This window comes from Eutrigla gurnardus (assembly GCF_963514095.1).
Source record: "Eutrigla gurnardus genome assembly, chromosome: 9".
In the NCBI taxonomy this organism is placed as follows: domain Eukaryota; kingdom Metazoa; phylum Chordata; class Actinopteri; order Perciformes; family Triglidae; genus Eutrigla; species Eutrigla gurnardus.
The window spans coordinates 7581326-7608634 of record NC_139923.1 but is presented as its reverse complement, the minus strand read 5'-3'; the positions used below and the strand labels follow the sequence as shown (position 1 = coordinate 7608634).

Here is a 27309-nt window from a genome sequence, read left to right as displayed (position 1 = left end):
TTACATTTGATATCTACACATAAGGTCAAACTGTGTGTGATTAATACATGTAGAGAAGTAGGCCTACTTGTTAGATAATTAAATTTGGTTGTAATTACTTGGCTATTAATTTATGATATTTTGTAAACACTGTAAATGTAGTCATTATGCAGAAAGGCTCATTTCAGAATTATATATATTATATTATAAACTAGGCGTCGACGCAGATTGTTCGTGTTGACGTATTTATACAGTCATAGTATAATATACACTTGCCAAAATAAGCGTATACACACTTATTTTGGCAAGTGAATTCAGTCGAGTAAAAAATCGGAAATCCGCCCAATCTGGCAACACCAACGGGCCGTTACGTGTACTTCGCGCCTCTCGCTCTTTCCTGCGTACTTCCATTACCGTAGATGACTCAGCCTTAAATTAGGCGGTTGCTTTTCTGTTTAAAAGTGAGATTAAAATGGGCTATCTAAAGCAAATTGATATTGAAAACTTCAAGTCGTGGCGAGGGAAAACTGTTATAGGTCCGTTCATGCGATTTAACTGCATTATTGGCACAAATGGCTCTGGTAAGTGGACATTTTAGCTGTTTTAGTATTAAGCTAGTTAGCTAAAGTACAACGGTAACGGTACATTGCGGCCCATTCTCTACAGTTTAGCATAACCCTCTTTTTTTATGTATTTAACTATTTATATCTCACTGAATATACTGTTGGAGTCAATGAAAAAAAAAACAAGCGCATCATATTTTTGTGTAAAACATGTATTTGTGTGAAGAATGAATGCGCCATAAAAAGCTAAACTTAGCTAGCTAGCTTGAATACTGACCGTTAAAAACCATTGCTCTATCCGGTTAGTCACTCAGAGTGAGATATGTAAAAATCGCCACTAGGCAAGTCCAACGTGATGGACGCCGTGAGCTTTGCCATCGGGGAGCGGGTTGCCTCCCTCCGAGTCAAGCACCTCAGAGACCTGGTCCATGGAGCCCACATCGGGGATCCAGTGCGCGGCTCTGTCAGCGTCTCCTTGCGGTACTGCGACGACCATGACCAGGAGACCGTCTTCTGCCGAGGCATCTCAGGTCAGTTGACTGAATTTATCTCACTCATCACTTTTTATGTTATAGTTAACTGATAATGATGCAGGTTAGGACAATGAACTTTCTAGACAGGTCCATTGTCCTAGCCTGCATCATAACATTGTTACTACATAGTGTCAGTCGATTATGCTTGGTGGTTCTTGGTTGATTAATATGTTTGCATGTTCTGGAAAGAAGAAGACTCTAAAATGATGCTAATTAGATTAAAGAGTTTCACAATTGAATTGCTTTACAAAAAACTTTGCATTAAAAACATCTTAACCAGTTTCAAAAGAAAGAAATGCATTTTCAAAGATGCATCAAGTAGTATCAAGTAGAAATTTGCTCTCATAACTGCGGTTCATTTTCGTATTAGGTGGCTCCTCGGAGTATCGCATCAATGGTGAACATGTATCTCTGGGCAAATACATGGAGGAGTTGGAGAAGATCGGCATTGTGACCAAAGCTAAAAACTGTCTTGTGTTCCAGGTAAACGCTGTCATAAACGTTTGTTGTCGATACACATGAAAGCATACTATTGTGTAGAATACTTGTGGAGATAGTAAGATCAGGTGTAAATATAAACATAATACTCATGCTTTTCTGCCAAGACAATCTTCATGCTGTCACTTCTGTGACTCAAGACACTATACACACACTAAAAAAAACACTTGATATGGGCACTGAAACATACAATTACATTGAGAGATAACTAGACAATATACAGAGCAGTGCAACACATATTATACTTTATGTTGGAGAACATACACAATATTTTCCCTATTTGAAATTGAAAGCTGAAATGTATCAATTACATACTATTCCAAATGCACTAATAACAGTTATAAAGGGATCAGTTAGCATTTGTCATGGCTGGTAGTAATACTGTCTTGCAAACAAGTCTTTAAGTAAGCAAAGTAAAATGTATTTATACAGCGCTTTTCACAGATACGATCACAACGTGCTTCACAGTAAAAGAAGTGCAAGTGAAGTCTGGTGCTCATTATGCTCCTCACCAGGGGGCAGTAGAGTCCATAGCTCTGAAAGACCCAAAGGAGAGGACCAAGATGTTTGAGTGCATCAGTCAGTCGAGAGAGTACGCTGCAGAATATGATATGAAGAAATTGGCCATGCTGAAGGCCAAAGAGGACACACATTTTAATTTCAACAAGAAGAAATCAGCCATTGCTGAGAAGAAACAGGTGTTTCAGGAAAAAGTAGAGGTAAAGTCACACAAGGCACACACAGTCACTTGCTCATCTCAATCCCCGAAGTCACCCATACTTGCAGTTTATTTGATATGCCAGCTACATTCAAAACCCCTCACAGCTGAATTAAGTATCCAGCTGAGAGCAGGTGGCTTTTATTAATTTTCCAATCTGGAGGACACAATTTACCATTTGTGGTTACAGCTTCCAGAATGAGGGACTTTAACAATGTCCCTCAAAACATGAAAGCAACAAGAACAAAAAGGGCATCCACAAACATCTAAACCCCTCATGGAAAGACATGGAAAGATCAATGAAGAAACACGTGCCCTAACTGTTCTGAAATACTAAGTTGGAACACTTCATGAGTTTGGGAAAATAATCTATTAACCATATCATACCACATTGTAACCAGAGGCCACATAATTTACCCAGTACTGTGACCCAGTGCCAGGCACAGACATCTCAGGAGGCCGGTGCTCAAGCAGGGGAAAAGGACCTCCTTGTATTTTTAAAAACTAATGTTGCATACATTATCACATTTCTTACTTACTTTCTGGTATACTTAATAGGATGGTAGTTAGGGGTGGGAAAACTATTAGATTCTTCGATGCATCGCGATTCTCTCTAGAATATTGATTATGTCTCAATCCAGATAATTTAATAATTGGAATTTTAAAACTGAAATAATTTCGCCCGCTGCAACATTCAGTTCGTCTGCTGCAGAGCGCTACAGAAAGCAGCTGCCAATTCTCTGCTTTACACGCATGCGCACCAAACACACATTGTTTACACCGATAATGTTTCATCATTCATGGCTGAAATAAACATTATTACTGCTTTATACATGTTGTGGATGTCCCAGATACACCAGGAAACTTAACAGCATCCTGTCTGAGTTTATGACTTTACCCGGAGGGGGATCGGTGAATCCTATAGAGCTGCATTCACTCTGAATAGCAAGCCAGAGATTGGCTGGTTTACAGCAGTTCTATGCTCATAAATCAAAAAACGATATTGTGATTTAATTGCGATATACGGATAAAGAGTATGTCCAAGTAACAATGGCTGGTAAAAAGTCCCAAGTCATGGTCTGTTAAGTCTGTCGAATATGTAAATTACTTTAAAAATGCTTGTTTTGGCGTTCGGCTCGCTCACAGCGAGGCTATGCTTACACTGTAGCTGCTCCGTAGAGTTCTCAACGGGTCGGGCCGAAAAAATACGCAAATGAGCCGGGTCGGGTCGGGCCTCGGGCTTCCTTTTTTTATAAAACACATTTCATTAAAAAATAAGGTGCCAAGAGATTCCCACCCCTAATGGTAGTATAGGTACTGGAGCACACAGTGTCTCTTCAACTTTGCTGTCCATTGCTTAACTCGTCCACACACCTCCCACTTTTCCAGGCCGAGAGGTACCAGGCGCTGCTGGACAACCTTAATGAAAACCACCTGCAGCTGAGACTGTCGCAGATCTACTGTAATGAGAAGGGCATCAATGCTATCACTGACACCCTGACAGAGAAGCAGTCGGCTGCAGCTGCTAAGAACACCATATTGGTGAATATGGATCAGGCGGTCAAAACCTACAAGAAGGAACATGGACGGCTCACCAGAGAGCAGCAGCACCTAGAGAAGGAAATCCGGTGTGTGTGTGTGTGCGTGTGTGTGTATTTGAAAATGATGTAGTTGAAAGAGAGAGGGGAAAGTATTTGGGCGACCTGATAGCAGGGTCGTTAGGCCAGATGCCGAGCAAGTCCCTGGGTTGATTCTCGATTTGCCAGACCATTAACTGCATGTCATTCCCCTACTCTTTCCCCACATTTCCTGTCTCTTGCCAAATATCACTGTCAAATAAAGGGATAACCCCCCCAAAAAATAATCTAAAATACACAACATATTAACCAGTATATCAGAAAATACCCTCAAGTATTGCTAATTGACACATTTGATTTGTGGCTTACCAGCCGCTTTATATTTCCATGTAGGGATATTTAAAAGGCAAGTCTCTAATGATTAGCATCTGTTTAGCTGCAATAGAACGAGCATATAATGTACTAACTAAAGTCTCCTCTCACTTTGTCACTCAGTGCCCAGGAGCATACCCTGTCTCAGGTTCAATCCCAGTATGTCAAAGCCAAGGTAAACACCTCCCACCACAAAAACAAGGCGGAGGAGGTTCGTAATGCCCTGAGCAAGACCCAGAAACTGATAGCTGTTAAAGAGCAGGAGATAGCAGAAGGACGTCGGGAGATCTTTGACTTGGAGGGGACTTGGAGGAACTATGAGAAGCAGGCTCAAGAGAGGGGAGCCTCCCTGGAGAGAGCCATCGAGCTGGATGAGGATCAGGTGAGTGTGTCAAACAACGGCATGTCCTTTCCCCAGCCAAACCAAAGGCCAGGGTTATACATTAAGTATTCTAAAACATCATCCAGTGTTTCCCACAGGATCTTTGGAGACTAAGGTGGGGGGGCTCACGATCCTCTAAGGGGGTCCGGGGGCATGCAGAACATTTTGAATAGATTTCACTCTAATGCATCAATTTGGTGAATTTTGAGAACCAAAATATGACATTACTGACCAATTTCTTACAAACTGCTGGTACTGATCCAAATGTTGACATACTAAATGGGGTTGAGGAGTTTAAGCATTCAAGAAAAGATGAAAACAAAAATGACTAAAACACAGTGCTGAGCCTTTATACTATTAGTCTATTATGACTATTATTATTATTATTATTATTAATATAAGTGGGTGACTTACTTGGTGTTTTGTTTTTTTGACTCAAGCCCTGTTCATATACGTCGCCACTCGCCCATCTCTGAGCGACAACTGTCAATGAATGTGAATGTGTTCTACTGGGATGTGGCCAGGACAGGCGATGCGATGTGGGCGGGTACGGAGATAAAATAATTTAACTTTCTGCGATGCGAGTGAAGCGAGTACCAATCGGAATGTAGATTAGAGATGATTGACAGTTGATGTCAACAGAGAGTTGCCACAAGAAAGCGAGGGGCGACAGGCGAGTAGCGGCGTATGTGAACGGGGCTGTACGCGCATGCACTGGCAAAACAGAAGGTTGATGAGCCAAACCAGCCGCGAGGATTTCCCCTTATAATAAGTAGAGATGGTGCCGATCGATCGGTAACTGATCGGATCGGGCCGATATGGTAAAAAAAACGATCGATCGGAAATCCGATAAAAGGTTAAAATCACCGATCCCATTATATATATATTATGCTTGTGTTTGTTACATTCCGGATCCAAAGGGGGCGGTAGTGCGCCAAACCGCTGCCGCTTCAAAACAAAGAAGAAGTGTTGTGTTGTGGTCACACTGCCTGCATGCACTGCTAACATGTCAGCTATATGGCAGTTTTTTGAAATATGTGAGAGAGATATTACACACGCTAGCTGTAACGCATGCAAGCGTTTAGTGCCTCGTGGGGGAAATAAAGCCAGTAGTTTTAATACTACAAATTTAATTCGGCACTTGAAGTCATTTCACGGCAGAGAACATAACGATTTCCTGCAACTGACAAGTGAAAAGAAAAAGACAACGCCGACCCCACGGGCACTGCTGCAAAAGACATTGGAGAGCACGCAGCCCTACAACCCTCGCAATGAAAAGGCCATGGGAATCACTAGAACAGTGATGGAATTCATCTGCCTGGACGACCAGCCTTTCAGCTGAAGGTTTCGGATTTCAGAGACTAGTCGCTAAACTCGACCCCTGGTACGTTGTCCCAGGCCGCCAGTACTTTGCAGATACAGCCCTGCCTGCTTTATACAATGATGTGCATGCACATATTGGAAGCTTATTGAACGACGCTTCGAAAATTAGCTTCACCAGTGATATATGGAGCTCGGACGTTAGTCCTATGTCATTTCTGCCACAGGCTATTTACTTGAAGTGTGTTTGTTTACATGATCCTCAAGGCCTAAGAAATGTGAGAGTGAGCAATGATATGTTACACTATAGTTCATTGTGCAATAATGCCACTATACTGCCAATGTTGAGTTTGGCATTTTGAGTTTGTTTAGCCTGTTATATAGGCTCAATTTATATTTTATATTTATATTGTTTATTGTATTTTATATGTATGCAACAATATAGCTATTTAAAATGTAAATAGCTGTTTAAATGGCTAATATCAATAAATAAATGATTGAACTTTCAACCTTCAGCTCTTCTTGACTGCTCTCTAGAGGCTGCCCATTTTGGCATATTGTTTTCCACAGTGCCACTGCTGCTATGAAGGAATATTGAAGTTACTGTCATGCAATAAATAAAGGTAATCTAGTAGTATAAATAAATAATTACAAGGTTAACATAAATGAAAGACTATAGGCCTTTGCATGAGTGGATGAATTAATGGGGAAAAAGAGTAAAATAATATAAATATTAATAATATCGTTCCACGTGATCGATCGGTTCTGATCGGTAATCGGATCGGTGAGGCTTTAGGTGATCGGTATCGGTCCCAAAAAACCTGATCGGACCATCTCTAATAATAAGCGCTGCTGCCCTCCTGTTCAGGCCTATCATTAGAGCCGCTAGTTAAGTCCATTTGCCTTGATAAAATAATTTTGGACGAACATTGAGACTATGGGCCCTAGTTTCGTGGCGCAGCGCAGGGTGGCGGAGCCGGCGTAATTAGAGGTGTGCATCTTCACTGCCCCCACGATTCGATTACGATTCACCAGTCTACGATGCGATTCGATTCGAATCTACGATGCATCTTGATGCATCTCGATGCATTTCATCCTCAATTTTCAATATTACCACACATGGCTTTTTCATCAATTAAAACAAACAGTCAGATAAATATGAACTCTTTATTTAGAAAGCTGCTTTTAAATTCAGATGTTAACAAATTTCACATGTTTTGTTACATTAAGTTGTAAAGAAAAATATAATTATAGGCCAAGCCTACCAACGTGTTTTAATTTTAATTCCTCATTCACGTTAATGACGACGCTATAAAGCCGTAAGTCCTTCACTATAAGCTCCTACACACCGAGGTATCCTCTGGGCTCTCTTGGACTTGGATGGCTTTCTCGCGGACTCGTCGATCTTTGGCTGTGCTGGGTCAGTAGTTTTCTTTCCGTTGTGACCAGAGGCTAACATTAGCTCAGCGTGCCATCGGCTAATGTGAATCCTCATATTAGCGGTGCTACCGAAGTATTTGATTTTAGCGTGGCAAGTTTTACAAATAGCATGGGTCTTGTCCAGTTGTTGTCGCGTCCCAGCAGCTTCATAAAATCCGAAATGTTATAATATCGGCATTGTTATTATTATGATACGCACGCACAGCACGTGATGAGCGTGGTGGGAGCGGCGGCGCTGCTTCTGTCATCGGGTTGTCAAGTGACGGAACTTGCACTGAACCTCCCCTAACGCATTAAAGGAGAGGAGAGGAGCTCATTTGATTGGTGAAGATCAAAGCTGTGTTAATCCCAGTCCACGCTTCGTCTCCTCCTCATCTCCCACTCGTCTCCCACTCACGCCTTCTTCTCCTCCCTCTTTCCCACTTGCGCAGGTGGGAGTGACGGGAGGTGTGCCTTTGCGAGCCTGCGCGGTGCACGAAACTTGCAAAGTCCAGGCGGACACACCCCGCCGGCGTGGCGCACGTGCGCTGCGCGCTGACTGCGCCTGGTCTACGAAACTAGGGCCCTATGGCAGCCGAAATTAGACTAAGGCGGTGTGCCAAATGTGTGGGAAACACTGCATCATCGTTAACCCAGTGGACCTTATTGAGGGTCTATAACTTACTCACATGCATTGACTACAGTAAATCAATTTACCCCAACTATACAAGTTAAGTGGCGACTTAACCGTGACGAGTTGGGATAACATCATTTAAGTTGTTGGCAATGCTGCACTGATTTTTTTGGCTGCACTTGATTTCAGATTAACCAGTCGTGATATATATTAGAGTTTTTGTGTTTTTTGTTGTGATCACTGTATATTGAATACAAACTTGAATGTCCACGACATATATCTTATTTAATCTAATCTCACCATCCATGCTTGTCTTGCAAATTGAATGTGTTAAACTGAGATAAAATTGTCCCAATCAATGGATATGCAAATCAGACTTGTCAACATTTATCCACAATGTCTCCACAATCACAATTAACAACCAAATTACCTTACTGCAGATGCTACAAAATCACAATGGACAACAAAAAAAATATATTTATTTCTGCTCCAGTTAGAGCGATACAAAGAGCTTAAGGAGCTGGCCCGAAAGCAGGCGGCTGTGCTCAGGCAGCAGGCAGAGAAACTACTCTGGGACGGGAGAGCACACAAGGAGAAGATTGCTTTCGACCAGCACCACAAGCAAGAAGTGGAGGTACTGTCAGTGGCACATTTGTGCTACCACTACAAATCTTTGAAGTTAATGATCATGGGAATGACCAGTTTATCACAATTCCTGAGGGAAATATACAGTATATACAGTGGAAGGTTTTAGACTGGCCAAGTCAATCTCTACACTTAAACCCTATTGAGCATGCATTTTAAAGAGGAGACTGAAGGAGAAACCCCCTGAAACAAACAACAGCTGAAAGAGGCTGTGGTGAAAGCCTGGAAAAGCATCACAAAAGAACTATGTTTGGTGATGTCAAAGGGTCGCAGGATTATTATATTATTATTGCAAGCAAAGAATTTACAACTAAATATTAAGTATTATTCACTTTAATCTATTTTAAGTCTATCTGTTCCTATACTGTTGCTCACCTAAAAATGTATTTTCCTTTACAAAAGCTAAAACTCTGAGCTGAAAGTTATTGGAGGTTTTTTGCTTAAATCAGCTACTTGCTGCAGACAAAATGACACAAGCAGTGAGAGTGAATTAAAATTAAAATATAAATAATAGCCGCTTTAATTTTACCACTCTTTGAACATAATCTGTTTATAGGATGCTATGAGGAACAACCAGATTCAGCTGGAAGATTTGATATGCAGAGCAGAGAAGCTTGAGGAGTACAGCACGTCCTGCGAGTACGTCATGTGCACACCTTGTTCCACATGGCTTTACGATATAATGCCTGTTTGTCCCTGACTGCCATGGAGGAGTTGATTGATTTCATGGTTATTTATTAGTGACATATGATATATTTCCAGACATCAGGATGTAACATCACACAAGTAAACTGAGCATACTTTATTGAATGAATGCATGTTTCAGGTCATCTCTTGAAGAGTTTCGTCAGCAGGAGGAGAGCCTCAGTGCCGAGCTGAAGCGAGGCCGCCAGCGCAGCGAGGAGGTGAACCAGGAGCTGGGCCAGGTGTTAGACAAGCTGAGGAACGCCCATCTGGACAGCCAGGAGAGCAGATTCCAGCAGCGGCGCAAAGAGCTGCTAGAGAGGCTCCACAGACTCTACCCCGAAACTGTGGTAAGAGACAGATGGCCACATGACACTTGGTTTTGGTACACCCTGTGACCCAAACAAATGTTTGCATTTTACTACTCTCACACGTGGAAAAGAAATTCTGTATTTTTGACAGCGCACCAGTTGTTGATAGTTGTAGCATGGTAGTTGGTTAGCGGGGTTAATTAAGCCAATGCCAACACTGTTAAACAGAAGTCAGGTACATCTGTGGATACACTTAATTCAATTTACAGCGTCACCCTAATGTTTTGATTAGCAGAGTGAAACAATAACGGACTAGACAGCGATACCTTCTCTCCACAGTGTTTACGGAGCCTCCCATTGCAGATTCACACAGAGCCAGAGTAACTAATGATGAAGTGTTTATTGATGCTTATAGTGACCACACTCGATCATAGAGAACCCAGAATTAAAGCATGTCTTCAAAGTGCTTGAGCCGCTACAATGTGCCTTCACATGTGTTTTTCAGTCAGCCTGTTGTGTCTACCCTACAAGTTGAAATTACAGCCCAGGTCGGGGCTCTTCGAGTTTTATGATGGAGATCACACAATCAGAAGTACTTTTTGATCCCCAGGGAAAATTGAGTCACATTAGACATTTCTGTTTTATGTTTGTAATTAATATTTTATTGGCAATATGTTAGTAGTGGCTAAACTCTTGAATGTTAATCATTTTCAAAGTGCCATTTTGTGCATTTTCATTCTTTTCTTTACCGTGACCCAAAAACTGAGGTAGGAACCGAACCATGAATGTTGTGAACCATTACATCCAACTAATGAGTGAGGATAAGGACCTGTGACCATATAGCGTCATTTTCTGGCAGAAAAGCACCAATAGGGGCACTGGGGAGCCCCTCATCTCAATGTTGCATTCATTGTCATATATAACTCAGGACAGACACAGCCAAAACAAGCTCCACTTTCTACAGTGACATCATCAGCGCTTTTTTTTAAAGTTCAGAGATTCTCAACTTGAAGCTTTGGAACTGACGCACAAATGGTGATTGTATTTCATAGGGTGTGTGTGTATGCGTGTGTGTGTGTGTGTGTATGCGTGTGTGTGTGTGTGTGTGTGTGTGTGTGTGTGTGTGTGTGTGTGTGTGTGTGTGTCTAAAAAGGTGAAAGAGTGAGCAATAGAAGACAAATGCAGATTTTAGGAGTAAGAGCGACAGGCAGCGGGGACAGACTGTAATGTAATGTAATGGCGCAGCCGGTGCATACATTTGCGTACAAAGAGATCAAAGAATCAAATAGCAAATATGAAGCCAAACCAGAGAACGGACAAAAGGTTTACAGGTTAGTTTGCATCTTGTTGGTCGATATGTCGTTTGTTGTTTGTTCTGCAGTGTCTGGTGAGAGTTTGAGGTGAGTTTTCATGAAGCCTTTGTCTCGCATGCTTTATGAGTGCAAGATGATTTCTTTCATTGATATGTTTTCTTTAATGATGATTTTTATTTGTTCGTTAGAAGTTTTTACAGATGACTGTAGTGAGTTGTTTATGCTAGATAGAACACCCGCCTCAATCTGGGTTGTCTGTGATGTTAAGTCTTCTGTGTCTGTGGACGAGTCTCTTTTTCTTTTGGTAGATGGGCTGCTGCTGTCGGAGTTAATGTTGTTCTGTTGGAAGTAGTAGTGATCAATGAAAGATTCCAAGTCTGATAAATTGCCCACTGTGATAGTAATCTGTTCCGCCTGAGATGGGGTATAGAGAAAAAGAAAAAAAATGTAGACCTGTAATTTCTGTGTTTTTTAATGTGATTTCTTTGTAAGTCAGAGTTTGAGATGATCCGGCTGCCTACAGCTGGAGATCAGGCACCGCCTCACCTCTGTCCCTGCAGTCACTTGACTTCCTCACATCCTGATTGATGCTCTCTCTCACGGACTGAGCTTCATTTCTTTTTTTCTTTTCTTTTTTTTACTACATAATCATTACTCACTATTTTTATGTTCAGAAAGCCCTTTACTTTATCTGTAGAAATGATTCCCCAGCCATTTATTCTTTACTTGCATTCCTGTGCCAGTTTGGTCGTCTGTCCGACTTGTGCCGCCCCATCCATAAGAAGTACCAGCTGGCTGTCATCAAAGTGTTCGGCCACTTCATGAACGCCATTGTAGTTTCTTCAGAGAAGGTGGCCCGTGACTCTATCCGTTTCATCAAGGAGGAGCGAGCCGATCCTGAGACGTTCCTGCCCATTGACTACTTGGATGTTAGTACCTTTTTTGGATGGTTGAAAATGTTTTTCACTATTCAGAATTGTTTCTTTGCCAATCATAGTAGCACACAACTAATGCACATGTGTTAACCATCACTACCGTGTGCCCAGGTGCATCCTCTTAATGAGCGGCTGAGGGAGGTGCCGGGTGCCAAGATGGTGGTTGATGTTATACAGATTAATGCTGGCCCAGGTGCCTCCCAGCTGAAGAAAGTGGTGCAGTTTGTCTGTGGCAACTCTTTAGTGTGTGACACCATTCAAGATGCAAGGAGTGTGGCGTTTGACGGAAAAGTGCGCATTAAGGTAAGCTTGGCCCCTGACCACAGACATTGGGATAAAGATCAGTAGGCCAACAAAAGCATGAGACATTTTGTTTGGTTCATCTATACTCCAGATTCCTCAGGGTCTGTCATGGTGTTTGGAGCAGGCAGCCAGCAAAGTCAAAAATATTAATCACTATATGAGAGACCAAGGGCCACAGCGAACGTGATGTTGTCAAAAGCATTGTCGGGTGTGGAGCATGTCTTAAAAAGCTAATAAGTAAAACTCACTGACAGAAATTGATTTGCATGTTTGGGGTTAAAATGCTGACTCTAAGTAAATAATGTCACTTGAAACAGGCAACATTATACATTTTCCAAAATCCAAACATTCCCATCTAATCTGCAGCCTTTAACATGTTTACAGACTGATATGTAAGCATTTATGCATGTAAGCAGATGTGTTTTCTGTAGACAGTAGCTCTGGATGGGACGCTGTTTACAAAGACCGGTGTGATCTCTGGAGGCTCCTGTGACCTGCAGTACAAAGCTCGTTGCTGGGATGAGAAAGATGTGATGCGGCTGAAGGAACGCAAGAACCAGCTGACAGCAGAGATGCGCGTGAGATTTTGCCCTAAAATTTTACTGTAAAATTTGTATCTATTTAATTGTCTTTTAAGTTGCTATCAATCAAAGAGTGAGTTAAAAACAATGGTGATTGATCATGTGACCCACTAATGAAAGTACTTGCCGCTTTGCCCAGAAATTGGATCTCAAAATTCAATGTGCTGTATTGGTGAATCTTTTTACATCAGTCAGCAGCGGTTGGTCTGCAGGTGGAGCTACTCATGGAAGTATGCTGCGTTTACTTGTAATCTGAAATCTGTAACTTCCAACTGCTGAGTCAGGCTCCCTCTAGTCTAAAGTGTTTGGCCAGGTAGATTTCATTACTGCTGACTCACAATGGAGGATCAACAGGCAGAGAAAGAAGACCACTCAACTTCCAGTCCAAGAAAAACAAACAACAAAAAAACTAAGGAAGTGAAGAAGGAAAGTAATCAAGAAGCAAAGTGACAACGAGGGGAAACAAGGATCACAATTTACATCATACAGTCGACACTGTTGGGTTTCCAAAGGAACTCTGGGAAATGAGGTTCCAGAGGCTTGCCTGCAGTTACATCTATTGCCAAAGAGGCCGCTAGAAGCAACGTATCTCAAATCTTAAAACAGTACAACTTTAATTTGACAGGATGGGTGAGAGGGAGAGAGGGGTATGACATGCAACAAAGGTCCCAAGGCTGGAGTCGAACCTGGGACATTGGGGCTATATGGCAAGCTCTGTCACCCCTGGGCTACCATGTAAACTTTAGGGCCTTTTAGGTTCAAAATGAATTTAGTTAATGTCCTGTCCTGACTCAAAAATTACTTCGATTGTTACGTTCCGTATTAATTGATCAATTATTTTATCAAAAATGAGAGACACATGGGCTGAATTACTATATAAGAGTGCATAATTTATTCACAATTAACTTTTACTCTGTGTTTTGGTTCTCTGACAGGATTTGATGAGGCTGGAGCGGAAGGATTCAGAACTTAACCAGATCATTGCTCAGGCTCAGGGTGCTCAGACCCGCCTCAAATACTCCAAAGTGGAGCTGCAAAACCTTAAGAAAAAAACGATCCTCGAATGCCGGGCGGTAGGGTCACAGTACTTTCTCAGATGTTATCAGTATTGAGAAGTTGTTCTTTGACATGGCTCAACTGTATGTGTACATTTAAATCAGAGCTCCCGTGCATTCAGATAGCTCTGTACTTCCCAGATCATATGGTATGTACAAGGATATATTGTATCATAGGGACACAGGAAGCAGAGATAAATGAGAATGAGATAATGTCAAAACTCTGTTTTAAAATCTCCTGCTGATTGTTCTCAGGCGATATCTCATAGGGAGAGTGAACTAGCAAACCTGGACTCTCAGATCCAGATGCAGCAGGATGTTGTGGAGGCAAAGGAATCAGAGATGAAGAAGATCAGAGACCAGATTGACAAGGTATTGCTGTCTCCAACCTGTTTGACTGCATTTTGACCCTCATGCTGAGGTTACCAGTAGATTCATACCATTACTTTTTTAGGTAATTGCCTCAGTTAAAGTGAATAAAACATGGTTGGTGTATCTTCATCAGTCTCAGTGCCATATTGAATATCAGAAAGTTGGCATTTTGTTTTTGAGTGGGGACCACTGGCATACAACAGGATGGCTGCAATAGCTGACGGTTTCAAAAATTCCAAATGGGACTTTCCAAGTGCTAAAAAAAGTATTTCACTGACATCAACTAAAGCGGGCATTGTTACATAGCTGGTTTCATGTACTTCAGAGTTGCTTGACGATCCATATTATTCATATATTTACAATCTATCTATATTTGTTTCAGACACTAGCAAGGGTCTAAGACAGAGGATGACTCTGCTGTACAGATTGTGAAGCTCCTTGAGTCCAATTTGTTATATTGGGCAATACAAATACATTGCCATGACTTGACTAAACGGTGTACTGTACAGAATATGCTTTTGTGTATTTAGATGGAGGATTTGGTCTTTTCTGACTTCTGTGCTGAGATCGGTGTGGACAACATCAGAGAGTATGAACAGGAGCACCTGAAAGAAAAGACAGAGCTTGACAAGAAGCGGTACGACAAACAACACAGCTGCAGCACATCTTCAGTGCCACACTGTATGTGCTGAACTAAACCAACCATCTGTGATGAATATGAAATACTAGGAATTAAAAGGAGAATAGCTTTCCAAAATTATGATTTGATTTATATATGAGGATATGTATGACTTTAGATCACTAAGAAAAACACATAAGCTTTTAAATGGCTTTTTTTGTTATAATCACAGTAATCACCAAATGTCTGAAACAGTTGCTAAGATTAACTATTTTTTAGGTTTCCAACAATTACGAAGACTGAGAAATATTGGAAAGGTGCTCACTGAGATTAACTTAATATTTAATAGAATTGCCTGTTAGTTTTCCTTTATTCGTTCTTTAAGGATCTTTATTATTATACTAAGTATTGTAATATAATTCAGTTATTTATTTATTTATTTTTCGGGCATGTCAATTAAATTGTCATCATCACACATCAAATAATACAATACACATGGCCGAAAGGGAAAGCGGGAGAAGCCAAGGCTTATCTAGTCCCGCCCCCATTACCCACAGGATAAAATCTTCATCATAATATTTTCTTATCTTTTGCATTTTTTATTTGACATAACATTTTCTTTTACTTGTGACCTTTTGACATAACATGTTACAGCAGTAGGTGGTATAGAGAGCTGAAGTCCAGAATGTTCATTTGTTATGCTCCCATCCCGTCACAACACCGTGTCTGCTGATTCGTGCCTCAGACCTTTATCAACTACCTATAATATACCTATAATTGTAATGTAATTGGACTAAACAAAAATTCTAACAAATCCTTCTTTTATGTAACTTCAGGTTCATAATTATCAAGAGTTTTTTGTCATTACATGATCTTTGCTTGTGTTACAATGATGGTTTTTGTGTGGATGTCTGTGCAGACTCGCTTTTGAGAGTCAGTGCAATCGCTTGAATGCACGGCTCACATACGAACAAGACCAACTGGAGCAGCAGAAGAAGAAGCTCCACAAAATGGAGGAAACCATTAACAAGGAGGAGAGAGCTATGGCCAAGCAAAGGAAGGTAGACATCTTATGTAGTCATCTCATGCATTCACTCTGCATTGTCACCGTCAAGCTGTCTCCTGTACTGCTGGGTATCGCCACTGATTTCCCGAATCGATTCAATTCAGATTCACAAGATCCGGATTTGATTTAATCTCTGATTTGATTTGAGTCAATATCGATTTGGTTAGGGATTTTTCAGTTACAATACCAATTTTGCTTGGATATGAAATTGATTCTCATAGAACTAATGATGTAAATTGTACAAAGAACCCTCTAACTTTGTGCATTATTAAAATATTAATGTTTACATTAAGAATTGACCCCAAAGCAGTAACACGTATGTACTTTTTATTAAACATGACAGCCTGTCAGGCTTGCATGATATCTTATTTGTGTCTGTATGGAAGTCAAGTAAGTTCTGTAACTGCAACAGGGAATGTAGTGAAAGGACACAATCTGAACAGCACCCTGGGATAGAGAGAGAACAACCTTCAATAGGTTAACAAATCCCATATGTTTGGCCATGTTTTGGTTCACTACTACTAGTAGTAAGGGCCTATAAAATCTGTTTACATTAATTTTCCAGATTCCGTTTTATTTTTTCCCCAAATTCCGTGTTTTCTGTTTTAATGTTTCTAAATTCTGTGTTTCACTATTTTAGAGCATGTTTCCCATCAAATGTCATCTAATCATGTGGTTGATGGATCAAAATGATCAATTTACTGAAGAAACGTTGGAGGAGTCACAATGCCCACTTTATTAATCGATATTGAAATATTCAAATGAAGATCGATTTTAATCAGAAAATCGATTATTTGAACCCAGCCCGAGTCTCCTGTAATATGGGTAAAAGGTGTCCAGAGTGACAGGTTGAGTTAATAATTAACTTGGGAAATATGTATTACCTACTTCCTCCTTGAATATCTGTTTCCTTGAAATAAGCTAAAAGAAGATCAGCAGATGTTTTTCAGCTTGATGTTTCCTCCCACCAGGATGAGGAGAAGGTGCTGGCAGAAGTGGAGGAGGTTCAGAGCAAACTGCTGGAGTTGAATAACCAGCTGCTGTGTAAGAAGAGCCAGGTGGCAACTGCCAAAGCTGAGCTGGACCAGAAAACCAATAGCCTCAAAGAAATCAACAAGTAACACTACCACTAATACTACATACTGTGCTGTAGGTCTGTCACTAATCTTCTGTTATTCTATTCACTTAGCGACGAATTGAGTAAAATTAAATCGAAAAACACTTGCATAACATTCATAATTTTTTCTAGATATGGGCACAAACAGTTTGACTGGGCGAGTTTCAATACTACTGTGTTAGTTATTTGTGTTGATACCATAAAGGTATGGGCTACCAATCCAAGCCCTAATATTTGGGCCCCAGTGGTATGCTATGTTGGGGATTCTCAGTCACTTTCCTCTACTAGTGCAGGGGTTTGCACTTCCACCTGTAGTTTCAAGCTTTTTCTGTGGAGGCAGGACAGCTGGAGTCACGGTGGCGTTGGAGCATTATCTTTGGAGGCCATCTTAACGTCCCCTTTCCTGTCCTGGAATGTCAATGTGGACTACATTAGTCCTTCAATGAGAGCAGGTAGAGAGAGGAGAACTTGTTCTAGTTCCTCCAGCAGGCTCCACTGTTCGGTTTCGAGGTTAAGGAAATGCTTTTCTACTTTTGTAACTTCTGGGACTGGCAGAGTTGCTGTAACAGACCACCTCTACTCTTGCAGGCAGCTGATCGTGATGTAAGAGCTATTCCATCTTGCACAAACAACTTGAATGAGTTTATGTCCAAGAAAGAAATTTGGTTTGGGTTTGTTTTCAGCTTTGATCTGGCAAGTTCACTCTTTTTAAAATGTTTCACCAAGCACCTGACAGCTCAAATTACTTTGGTGATTTGTGGATTCTTCAGTTTGTGATTACCACTGTGGCCAGCACAGCACACTGAACGTATCCCATGCCTCTCTTCCAACAACCTGAGGGCTGCTACTCCATTAGATGGGTTGTCATTCACCACAGCCTTGATTTAAGTTGCAGGAATTCTAAACTTTTCAATTTCTGTTTCACCCCAGGATGCAATATTAATTGCAGTGTGCCACTCTTCAAGTGGCGTAGTAGTGAATGTAGCTCCCAGTCATTAACAAAATAGTAGGTTTTGCCCAACTAGGCCTCTGTGGAGTCAAGTCAAGCTGAAATGAAAACTACCCTCTTAACCCTTTTCGGTCACATTGCCAGTCAAATTGTGCACCTATTTAACAATATATGACGGAACGTTTCAAATTTTATATCCAAATGTAATATTTGTTTTCTTCCCACGTCAATAAAATGCATCTCCTAGCACCAGGAGGAGGATTTTCAGTTTAATGGAGGAAGATTTGGGGGTGATTTTATATATATACCAAGAATAGATGGTGATGGAGAAATAGGAGAAATGTTCACATGACCATTCATGATGTTTTGTATGACTACATGGAAGCCCTACAGGGGCATTATTGCACACCTTGGGAGTGTCTGAATCCACTTCCTGTAGTCTCTCTCTCGCTTGATCTCTTTACCTGCTTCATTTCTTGGTGTGGAGCACTCTTTCCCTACCCCATCATGTCTTTATATTGTGCTTGGTTTTGTTGTTTTAGTTTGGGGTGGAGATCAGTAGTCTACTTATCGGACCTTTTTGGGTTCAGTTTGGCTGGGGTCTGCATCCCCTTTTGTCTTTCTGTTTCGTACTTGGGGTACGTTTTGTCTTCCTTTTTTTTGGTACAGTCTGGCGACCTGAGCCTTTTTATTGTGTATGCAGGCCGTAACAAAGAACATCTTTCCAGAATATGTATACAGATTCTAGTAAACGGTGAACATACGTGCCCTTTGTAATCATGCTTAAATGGCTACACTTTGATAGATCTGGATTCATTCAAATATTTAGTTGTTTTTTTTTAAACAATGTCTATATGACCAAAATTATGAAATCCTACAGGAAGACAAATTTTGGATGGGCATTTCTTTCTCTCAGAGAGTTGGTGAAGTGTCAGCGGGAGGTGATGTCTGCAGAGACGGCCTTGGAGCAGAAACGCTTGGCCAGACACAACCTGCTGCTGGACTGCAAGATCCAGAATCTGCCCATCACTCTGCTGTCAGGGAGCCTGAATGAAATCAGTGAGGTTCAGGTAAGACGGAGAGAATTGACTCTTCTTCGTCTTCTGAATTACCACATTAAGACCAGCATCATTTTGGAAATGTACTGGATTTTCTTTTGAGATCAAATTATCATATTTTGATAATAAAGGAAAAGGTAATAAAAGAAGTGGTAGAAACCCTCACAGAAGAGTAATAAAGACTGAGAAACTTGAAAAGCTAAAGATGTAATGACGCAACTTGAAGCGCTTTTGGTGTCAGTCTTACCTGATTACTGATTCTTCTCTTTGGTGCAGCTGGACACAGAATCTGAGGGCACTTCAGCCACCATGAACATCTATGAGAGAGAGGCACAACTAGTCATCACCTACACTGGCCTGGACGCAGAACTCAGGGTGAGACATCAAGCCTTGTCATTGTCCTAATTTTCTTTCTCTATGCAGTTTATTCCTATGACCAGAAATGTAGCTATAACATGCATTGCATTTGTGTGTGTGTGTGTGTGTGTGTGTGTGTGTGTGTGCAGGATCTGCAGGCGGAGGAGGACATGGAGGCTTACTTGGAGAGGATGAAGGAGTCTGTCTCTGCTTTAGAAGGAGTCCTGCTTCGCACCGTTGCCCCCGACCTGAAAGCTCTGGAGAAGATGTGGGAAGTGAAGGAAAAGTTACAGGGAGTGACAGAAGGTATCCTGCTGTTCAATGTATCTAAAAGTTAATAAAATCATTCTAATTACATTTTTAATTCAAAAGTAAACTCTTGATATTAATGATGTTTTACATAAACATCTGTGAGCAACATTTACAAGATTTGTGTACATGCTCTGTCATTGATAAATGTGCAATGTGCAGGGTTTACTTCTTTCTCAGTGGTCAGCTGTCTTCAGTGATTTACTCCCACATGGGAATTCTACCTAATATGATAAATTAAGTACGTGGACTGCTGAGTCAACTTTGTTTCCTGTCGTTTCCTCTCAGTGTTTGAAGCCAGCACAAAAGAAGCCAGAAAACGCTGTGAGGAGTTCGAGAACGTCAAAGCCCGGCGCTTGAAGCGCTTCAGCCAGTGCTTTGAACATGTGTGTGTCGTAATCGATCAGATCTACAAGAGATTATGCAAGAACAACAGTGCACAGGTGAAGCAACAATACCTCAACCACAGAGGCTCACTCTCAACTTTGTTTTTATTTAGTTTACCTGCATTTGAGTCATTGTTTTCCCACCCCCTTGCCGGTCATGTTGTGAAAACTTAGTCCTAAAATAGGCTGAACTTGATTATACCTGACGGACTTAAACGTTACCAACCAGTAAGTAAGTTTGTGTGCACATCAGATGTTATTTAATGTACATGAAGTGTTTGAAGTGATATTTTCTATACTAAAAGTTCCCAACCCGACTGGTTCCTTCATAAAATAAGAAGAAATATAACTTTTGCTAGAATTATTATTAGTGTCTTTTGGCATGAATTATTTCCCAAAGGAAATTCTTGTGCCAAAGATTTATCAAAAACAGAAGAATAATAAAAAATACTAATAACGTAAAAATATAGACATGTCTAAACAATAGACTAATTAATCTAAAATATATAAGAAGTAGTTCTAACACGTCGCCCAGGGGTCCTTCTGTGTGGAGTTTGCATGTTCTCCCCATGTAAGCGTGGGTTCTCTCCGGGTTCTCCGGCTTCCTCCCACAGTCCAAAGACATGCAGGATGGGGATAGGTTCATTGGTGACTCTAAATGTCCCGTAGGTGTGAATGTGAGTGTGAATGGTTGTCTGTCTCTACATGTTGGCCCTGTGATAGACTGGCGTCCTGTCCAGGTGAACCCTGCCTTCGCCCAATGACAGCTGGGATCGGCTCCAGCCCCCCCACGACCCTGAATACAGGATAAGCGGTAGACGATGGATGGATGGATGGATAGTTCTAACACCAGAGCACAATAGAATAATGATAAGAGTAAGAAAAAAAGTAAAAAGGCAAGGCAACTTTATTTGTATAGCACCTTTCATACACAAGGCAGACTCAAAGTGCTTCATCATAACATGTTAGATGAAAGAGTAAATTACATCAACATCAGAATAAAAACGAGTGAAAATATTAAGTATATAAGAAGGAATACTAGCACCAGTACCTATAGAATAACAGCAAACGTAAGATAAATTCAGTGAATTAATAATAAATAAATAAAGTAAGATAAAAAAGTAATTTTGTATTAAGCGTAATGAAGGATCCTTCAAGCCAAACAGTGTAAACTTTACATAATTGTTATTAGCACTGGGCATTGCAGAAGGTGTTGCAAACAAGAGCCAGATGCCTTAAATGATAAGATCCTGCTTCATGTGCTGCAGGCCATTCTGAGTGAAGAGAATCCCGAAGAGCCGTACCTCGGCGCCATCAACTACAACTGTGTGGCGCCAGGGAAACGCTTCATGTCCATGGACAATCTGTCTGGTGGAGAAAAGGCCATCGCCTCCCTCGCCCTGGTGTTTGCCATCCACAGGTAACACCAGGCTCACAGTCAAACGGACTAGTTTTACATTCAGGGATGCAAACTTGTCACCTTTCGGCGAAATTCGCCGTTTTTGTTCCGAAAAAGGTCATTTGTGTGATTCATGGAGATCTGCAATAAAAATATTTCGGGGGGGGGGGGGCGTCCAAGTAATCGGCGAACGCAAGCTGTCATAAATATTTATTCCAAGCTTGTTCGTTTGGCCAACCCGTGTAATCATGTCATCTTCGGGTCTGTAGCTGCCTAGATGCCGTACTAGACAGGAGTGACGTTGCCTTTGGCAAAAGGCATGCGCTCAACCCAGTGTGTGAGGGATTGTCGCTGCCTCATCTCGCGAGTCTCCTCTCTGTATGAACAAGACATGGTCAAATTCAGCGATTTTGATTATTAAAATGTTTGGGATCATTGTAATCATATAAAAATGACATTTAAAGCACAGATCAGTAGATACATATTAATATGTATTTTATTTGATCATTATTTGTTTTTTGCGTTTCATAATGACTTTTGTTTAATGATGACGAGGCGGAATTACGCGTTGAAACGCACCGTTACGTCCCGTTAGCAAAAATATAGAAAAAATTGTTCACAACGGTCCTTCATGCCGGCTGTCCAGCGAGACAACGTTACAACACTTAAGGAAGCTGCTCTCGTTTTACGGTAAGCAATCTGTATATTATATACAATACAATAAGTAATTATGCAGGTTACCTTGTCAAGTAATTTTTTTTTCTTTTGGCTTGCCAACGTAGTTAGCTAGCCAATATTTAAAATGCCTTTTTATACCTTAACTGTTTTATAATATGCCTGTTTATTGCAATGTAAAGCACGTTTTAGTTGTTCTAAGTATGAAAGCCTAGCTAGCAAATTCACCACTCTCCCACTTCAGTTTGTTTTCAGAATGAGAGATTTTGAGGAGGAGGATGCCATTACTGTGGCTCAACTAGAGGCAGGAGTAAGGTGCAAATGGTCCTGGTCCTGGCTGAAGCTAGACTCTAAGAGCAATGTGAAGGGAGTAGAATATGTGTTTCCACTTTCTCAATTTTTCAAAAAAAATTGACAAACCAGGCCATGCCCGATGCAGCCTCTGCTGCAAAGAGATAAATTATTCTACCAAGGGCTCCCATGCCCTTTTGGCACACTGTAAAACAGAAAAACATACCCAAAAGGTGGTGGGTATTATGACCACACGTAGCATATTAGTGTCAACAACTCAGGGCCAGTCACAGCAGGGACCATCAATGCCTGGCCCATCACAACAGAGCTCATCAATGCCCGGCCCATCACAGCAAAGCTCCTCAATGCCAGGCCCTGAGCAGATGAGGGAAAGAGTGAAGGTGCCAGTACCACTCTTTGAAAGGGTAGCAAATGCAGAAGTGAGTGTTGGTTAGCCAGTATGTGCTAGTTGTTGTCATAGATCATTACATTAAGCCTAGATAAGGAGACAAGGAAATCATTTTTTTAATAAAGAATGTGCTTTGCAAGTGGTATCATATAAAATACTAACAATTTTTTTTTTTTCAGGCACTGGTTCTTGGAACCATTGCAGAACATTCCCTCCCCCTATCTGTAGCTCCTGTCATTGTTGAGCTTGCCCAGACACTGGCTCGGGATAAACCAGCTTTGACGGGCATGAAGCTGTCCCGGACTGCTGCCTCATACAAGATGGTCCAGGGCCTGGGGCACACCTTCTCCGAGAGGACGTATGAGCGCATCAGATCAACACCATTCTCAATTAATTTAGATGAGAGCACATCAAACTCAAATAAGAAGGTGTTGTCCATTCTTGTGTGCTACTTTAATCAGGAGCTTAAGCATGTGGTTGTTGAACACCTTGGCTCCATTAAAGTCCTAAAGGGAACGGCTCAATATTTGGAAACGGCCTTGGTGACCTTTTTCAATGACCATAACATTCCCTTTGCCAACCTCATCAGTATGATGATGGACTCCTGTAATGTCATGCGTGGGAGCAAGTCTGGGCTGGAGACCAGAATCAGAGGGACGCACTGCCAAAACCTCTTGGATGTTGATGGAGATTCTTGCCACCACATCCATAATGCCGCCAAACAGTTTGCTGCTCCCTTCGGCCACCACCTAGAGCAGCTCTTTTCTCAGACACACAGACCACCAGTGGGCTTCAGACCAGTCGAAATACCTGATTGAGATCTGTGAGTTTATGGGCATTCAGGGAACGAACCCACAACGGTTTGTGGCACATCGGTGGCTGTCGGCTTATGATGTGGGGATCAGCACTCGCCGAATGTTGCCGGCATACAAGGTGCTCTACTATGGATTCCTTAGCAAGGCAGACCAGACCCTCTACGAAGAAGTCCTACAGGAGATCTACAAGGACCATAGTGTTGGTGAGCGGGCAAAGGCCAGGATCAACTATTTCCACCAGGATCTCTCCAAAAAAGGAATGACACAGGTTGGTAAGGACAGAAAAGAGAGGGTGGTGAAGAAACTCTGGTTCGAGAGTCTCAACACTAACCTCCAGCTGAGCGCTTACCTTGGTGTCCTTCCAATCCTCAAGGAGTATGTGATGGTGTTCCAGGGTAGCCAAACCCTTGTCCACAAACTGCATGACAAGCAGCTTGGAGTGGTCACCAACTTCATGGCATGCTTTGTCAAGGCTGAGCATCTTCACACCACACCGAAGAAGCTCATGGAGATGGAGTTCAGGGACAAAATGCTGCCTCTCAGGGAGTTTTATGTTGGACCGGTGGCTGAGAAACTCAAGGCAGAAAATCCAAGTCATCCGATTGTGCTGCAGTTTCTCGACACAGTGAAGACTGCATACATGTCAACAGCAGCCTACATGCAGAAAAAGCTGCCACTGAACAGCAGGACCCTACAGGCACTGTCTGCTCTGGACCCATTGGTAAGAGGCCACTCAGAGACTGGAATACTGCTGAAGCGGCTGTCAGGGCCAGGGATGATGGGCCACTTGGTGCCACCCCAGTGTGACGTGCCACTGGAAGTGGTGAAATTCAATGTGGATTCTACCCTTCCCCTGTACAGCGATGGTGACAACATGGTGAACTGGTGGGCAAAAGTGATGGACACTGGCAGGTACCCAGGCCTAAACCATGTGGTTCGAGGGGCTCTCTCCATTTTCCACGGACCCATGGTAGAATCATCATTCAGTGCCATGGGAGACATAATAACCAACAAAAGCACCAAAATGAGCATGGCAACCTACAATGCTATCCAGACAACCAAATATGCCCTCAGGTCCAGGAGTCAGACGGCCATCCAGATGTTTAAGAGAGATGATGTGAAGCTCTCCAGGGTCGATAAGGTCCTCTGCAGGAACATCCACACTGCAGGAACATTGGACAAGGCTCGCAGACAACAGGCCATGTTGAAAAAAAAAGAGAGGCAGGAAGAGTTTGAGTGCCAGCCATCAACCAGTGGCGAGCAAAGCAGGAAGACTGCAGTGGAGGAGGACAGGCAAGCCAAATTGAGGCACATAACCGCTCAAAAGCGGAAAAAGGCACTGGAAGTACTGGTACAGGCAAAAAAGGCAAAAAAGATTTGAGATTTTTGTGTACCTGACATGTTTATTTTATTTAGTTTTGTATGTAGTTCAATATTACAAATATACAAAGGTTTATTTAAATATTTGGTTGTGTTTCTGTCAAGGGATGCTGGGTTGGGGTGAGGGGGAGCCAAATGGGAAGGGAGTTAAGTAGGAAGTATTTCAAATGTTTATTCTGTGAGTTACCCATGTCACATTCTAATAAACGGAAGTAAAAAACAAAGAACTGGCTTCATTTCTCATTCCCTTGTTCGGAAAAGAATCAAGGACGAGTTAAAGGGGTTGTGAAAATTGATAACCATCCAAGCTAAATAGCCGCAACTTATTTGTGTTTTACTGGAATAACATTGAAGCATATGCAATATATATATATATGTGTGTGTGTATATATATATATATTGTGTGTGTATATATATATATATATATATATTCCGCGAGGGGGTTTGGGTCCTTGTCACCTTTTTCATCCCTGATGAGTTTGCACCCCTGTTCATTATATTAACACACATCACATTATAGTAGGGGAGACTGTAGAAGTTCCCGGAAATAAGAGGAAAAACTGCACATAAGAGACTGGATAACTAGTAGAATAAACAGAATACACTTTTATAATAGTCTTTTACCGCCATCCTATTTCCACAAAATCAGAAAACAAACCCTTGTGATTCCTAGAAATTAATTTAGCTGGACAGCTGGATAATTACCCCCCACAGCTATGAAAACAAACATAAAAAAGGAGTGAAACAGCTGTTGACAGACCGTGAAACATCTTTCAGAAACTACAATTTCTTCTTGGGGCGAAAAAGCCAGTAGACTTGGGATTCTTTACATGTAATGACTAAGTTTTTTAACTGATGAATGGAATAATAATGTGAAGGGTGTTTCATTTGGAGAGCCTGTTCACCCTCTCCTTTTTCACATAAAACTTTATATGAGGAACTTTCCACTCTTTCTTTTTTAACTTCTTATGTATTGAAACTGTTGTTCGTTCATCAGACTTCATCACCTCGTCTGATACGTCTGTCCTTCTGAAGTACCTGTCTCACATGATATGATACTTGCTATATTTGTTCTTATTGGCTGTGGCTCTTAACATTCGACCCACATCGCTGCTTCATTGTGTCTGTTTGAAACACTGGTGTTTTTTCTCTTAGCTTCCGCCCTGCTCCCTTTTTGATTTTGGACGAGGTGGATGCGGCGCTGGACAACACAAACATTGGCAAGGTACGATCCCAGCTGCGTCCAGGGATACAATTATTATCTCCAGTAGAGTTGAAACAATCAGTCAAATAAGCGATTCATTGTTTCAGTCATTTATCATTAAGAAAGGCCAATATGCTTTGATTTCTTGCTCTCCAATGTGAGGATTTGTCGCTCGGTCTGTGAATTACAAACGGAGTATCTTTGTGTTTGTTTTTTACCCTTTGATGTCACATCCCCAGTCATACACCTCTTTAAAAATATATGCACAATAAAAAACAAAAAATCAATTTCTTCATATTTCATATCAAAATGCAATTATCTTTTCTTCCTTTAAAACAAAATATGACGTAAGCTAGTACCAACCAGTTCCAACCATTATGCATGCATCAATTAAAGCTGGGGAAGGCAGTTTTCTCCTGCAGGTCTCCCCTCTCTGTCAGCTGCACCTACAAGTGACCCGTTACAGTACTAGTCACTCATTTCATACATTAGCTTCATACTGTGTATAGCTTGTGTGGGCATTTTGTTTGTATCCAGGTGACCAGTTTCATCAGAGAGGAGTCCAGGAAGAACATGCAGATCATTGTCATCTCCCTAAAAGAGGAGTTTTTCTCCAAGGCCGACGCTTTGCAGGGAGTCTACTCAGACGTAACAAACTTTTATAACAACTCCATTCAGTTCTACATGTTGTGACAATACCGTGATTATTTTATTCTCTTTTTCCCAGTTGGATGAGTGCATGTTCAGCTCCATTCTGTCCCTGAACCTGCAACCCTACCCTCTGGATGAAGAGGACGACGGGTAACAGGCAGACACACAGAAGACCTGCGGAGCCAGGAATCACCTGCATGTAGACCCTTCCATGCATGTCTCTTGCATTTTTGTGTTTAGACCATTTCAAAGGTGCTATGTTCTCAGGCAAAGTTATTATCTTGTTAAATTGGTTATTATGTTCAATTTGTGGCTGTTTTCTGTGGTCACATGTTTCACTTGTTTTTACACTTTGTCATTTAATTGAAAGTGTTTTGTTTTCTAGTTTTGACTTTTCTCTCATTCATCAAATCCACAGACTTAACGATGT

At 41.5% G+C, this 27309-nt stretch overlaps 1 protein-coding gene across 1 annotated transcript; it reads left to right on the top strand.

Annotated features, from left to right (window-relative positions):
* Positions 1 to 451: 451 nt before the first annotated feature.
* smc1b (structural maintenance of chromosomes 1B) lies at positions 452 to 27309 on the top strand (the record flags this gene model as incomplete). The annotated part of the gene is made up of 25 exons (XM_084017298.1): positions 452 to 560; positions 884 to 1072; positions 1446 to 1558; positions 2089 to 2292; positions 3681 to 3919; positions 4364 to 4622; positions 8489 to 8629; positions 9197 to 9279; positions 9467 to 9674; positions 11692 to 11877; positions 11995 to 12186; positions 12618 to 12764; positions 13703 to 13840; positions 14078 to 14194; positions 14725 to 14831; positions 15733 to 15874; positions 16851 to 16996; positions 18862 to 19015; positions 19280 to 19378; positions 19510 to 19666; positions 19958 to 20112; positions 21324 to 21475; positions 26180 to 26249; positions 26766 to 26876; positions 26956 to 27309. 25 exons carry the CDS (start codon positions 452 to 454, stop codon positions 27031 to 27033), a joined length of 3696 nt encoding a protein of 1231 aa, XP_083873424.1. The 3' UTR covers positions 27034 to 27309.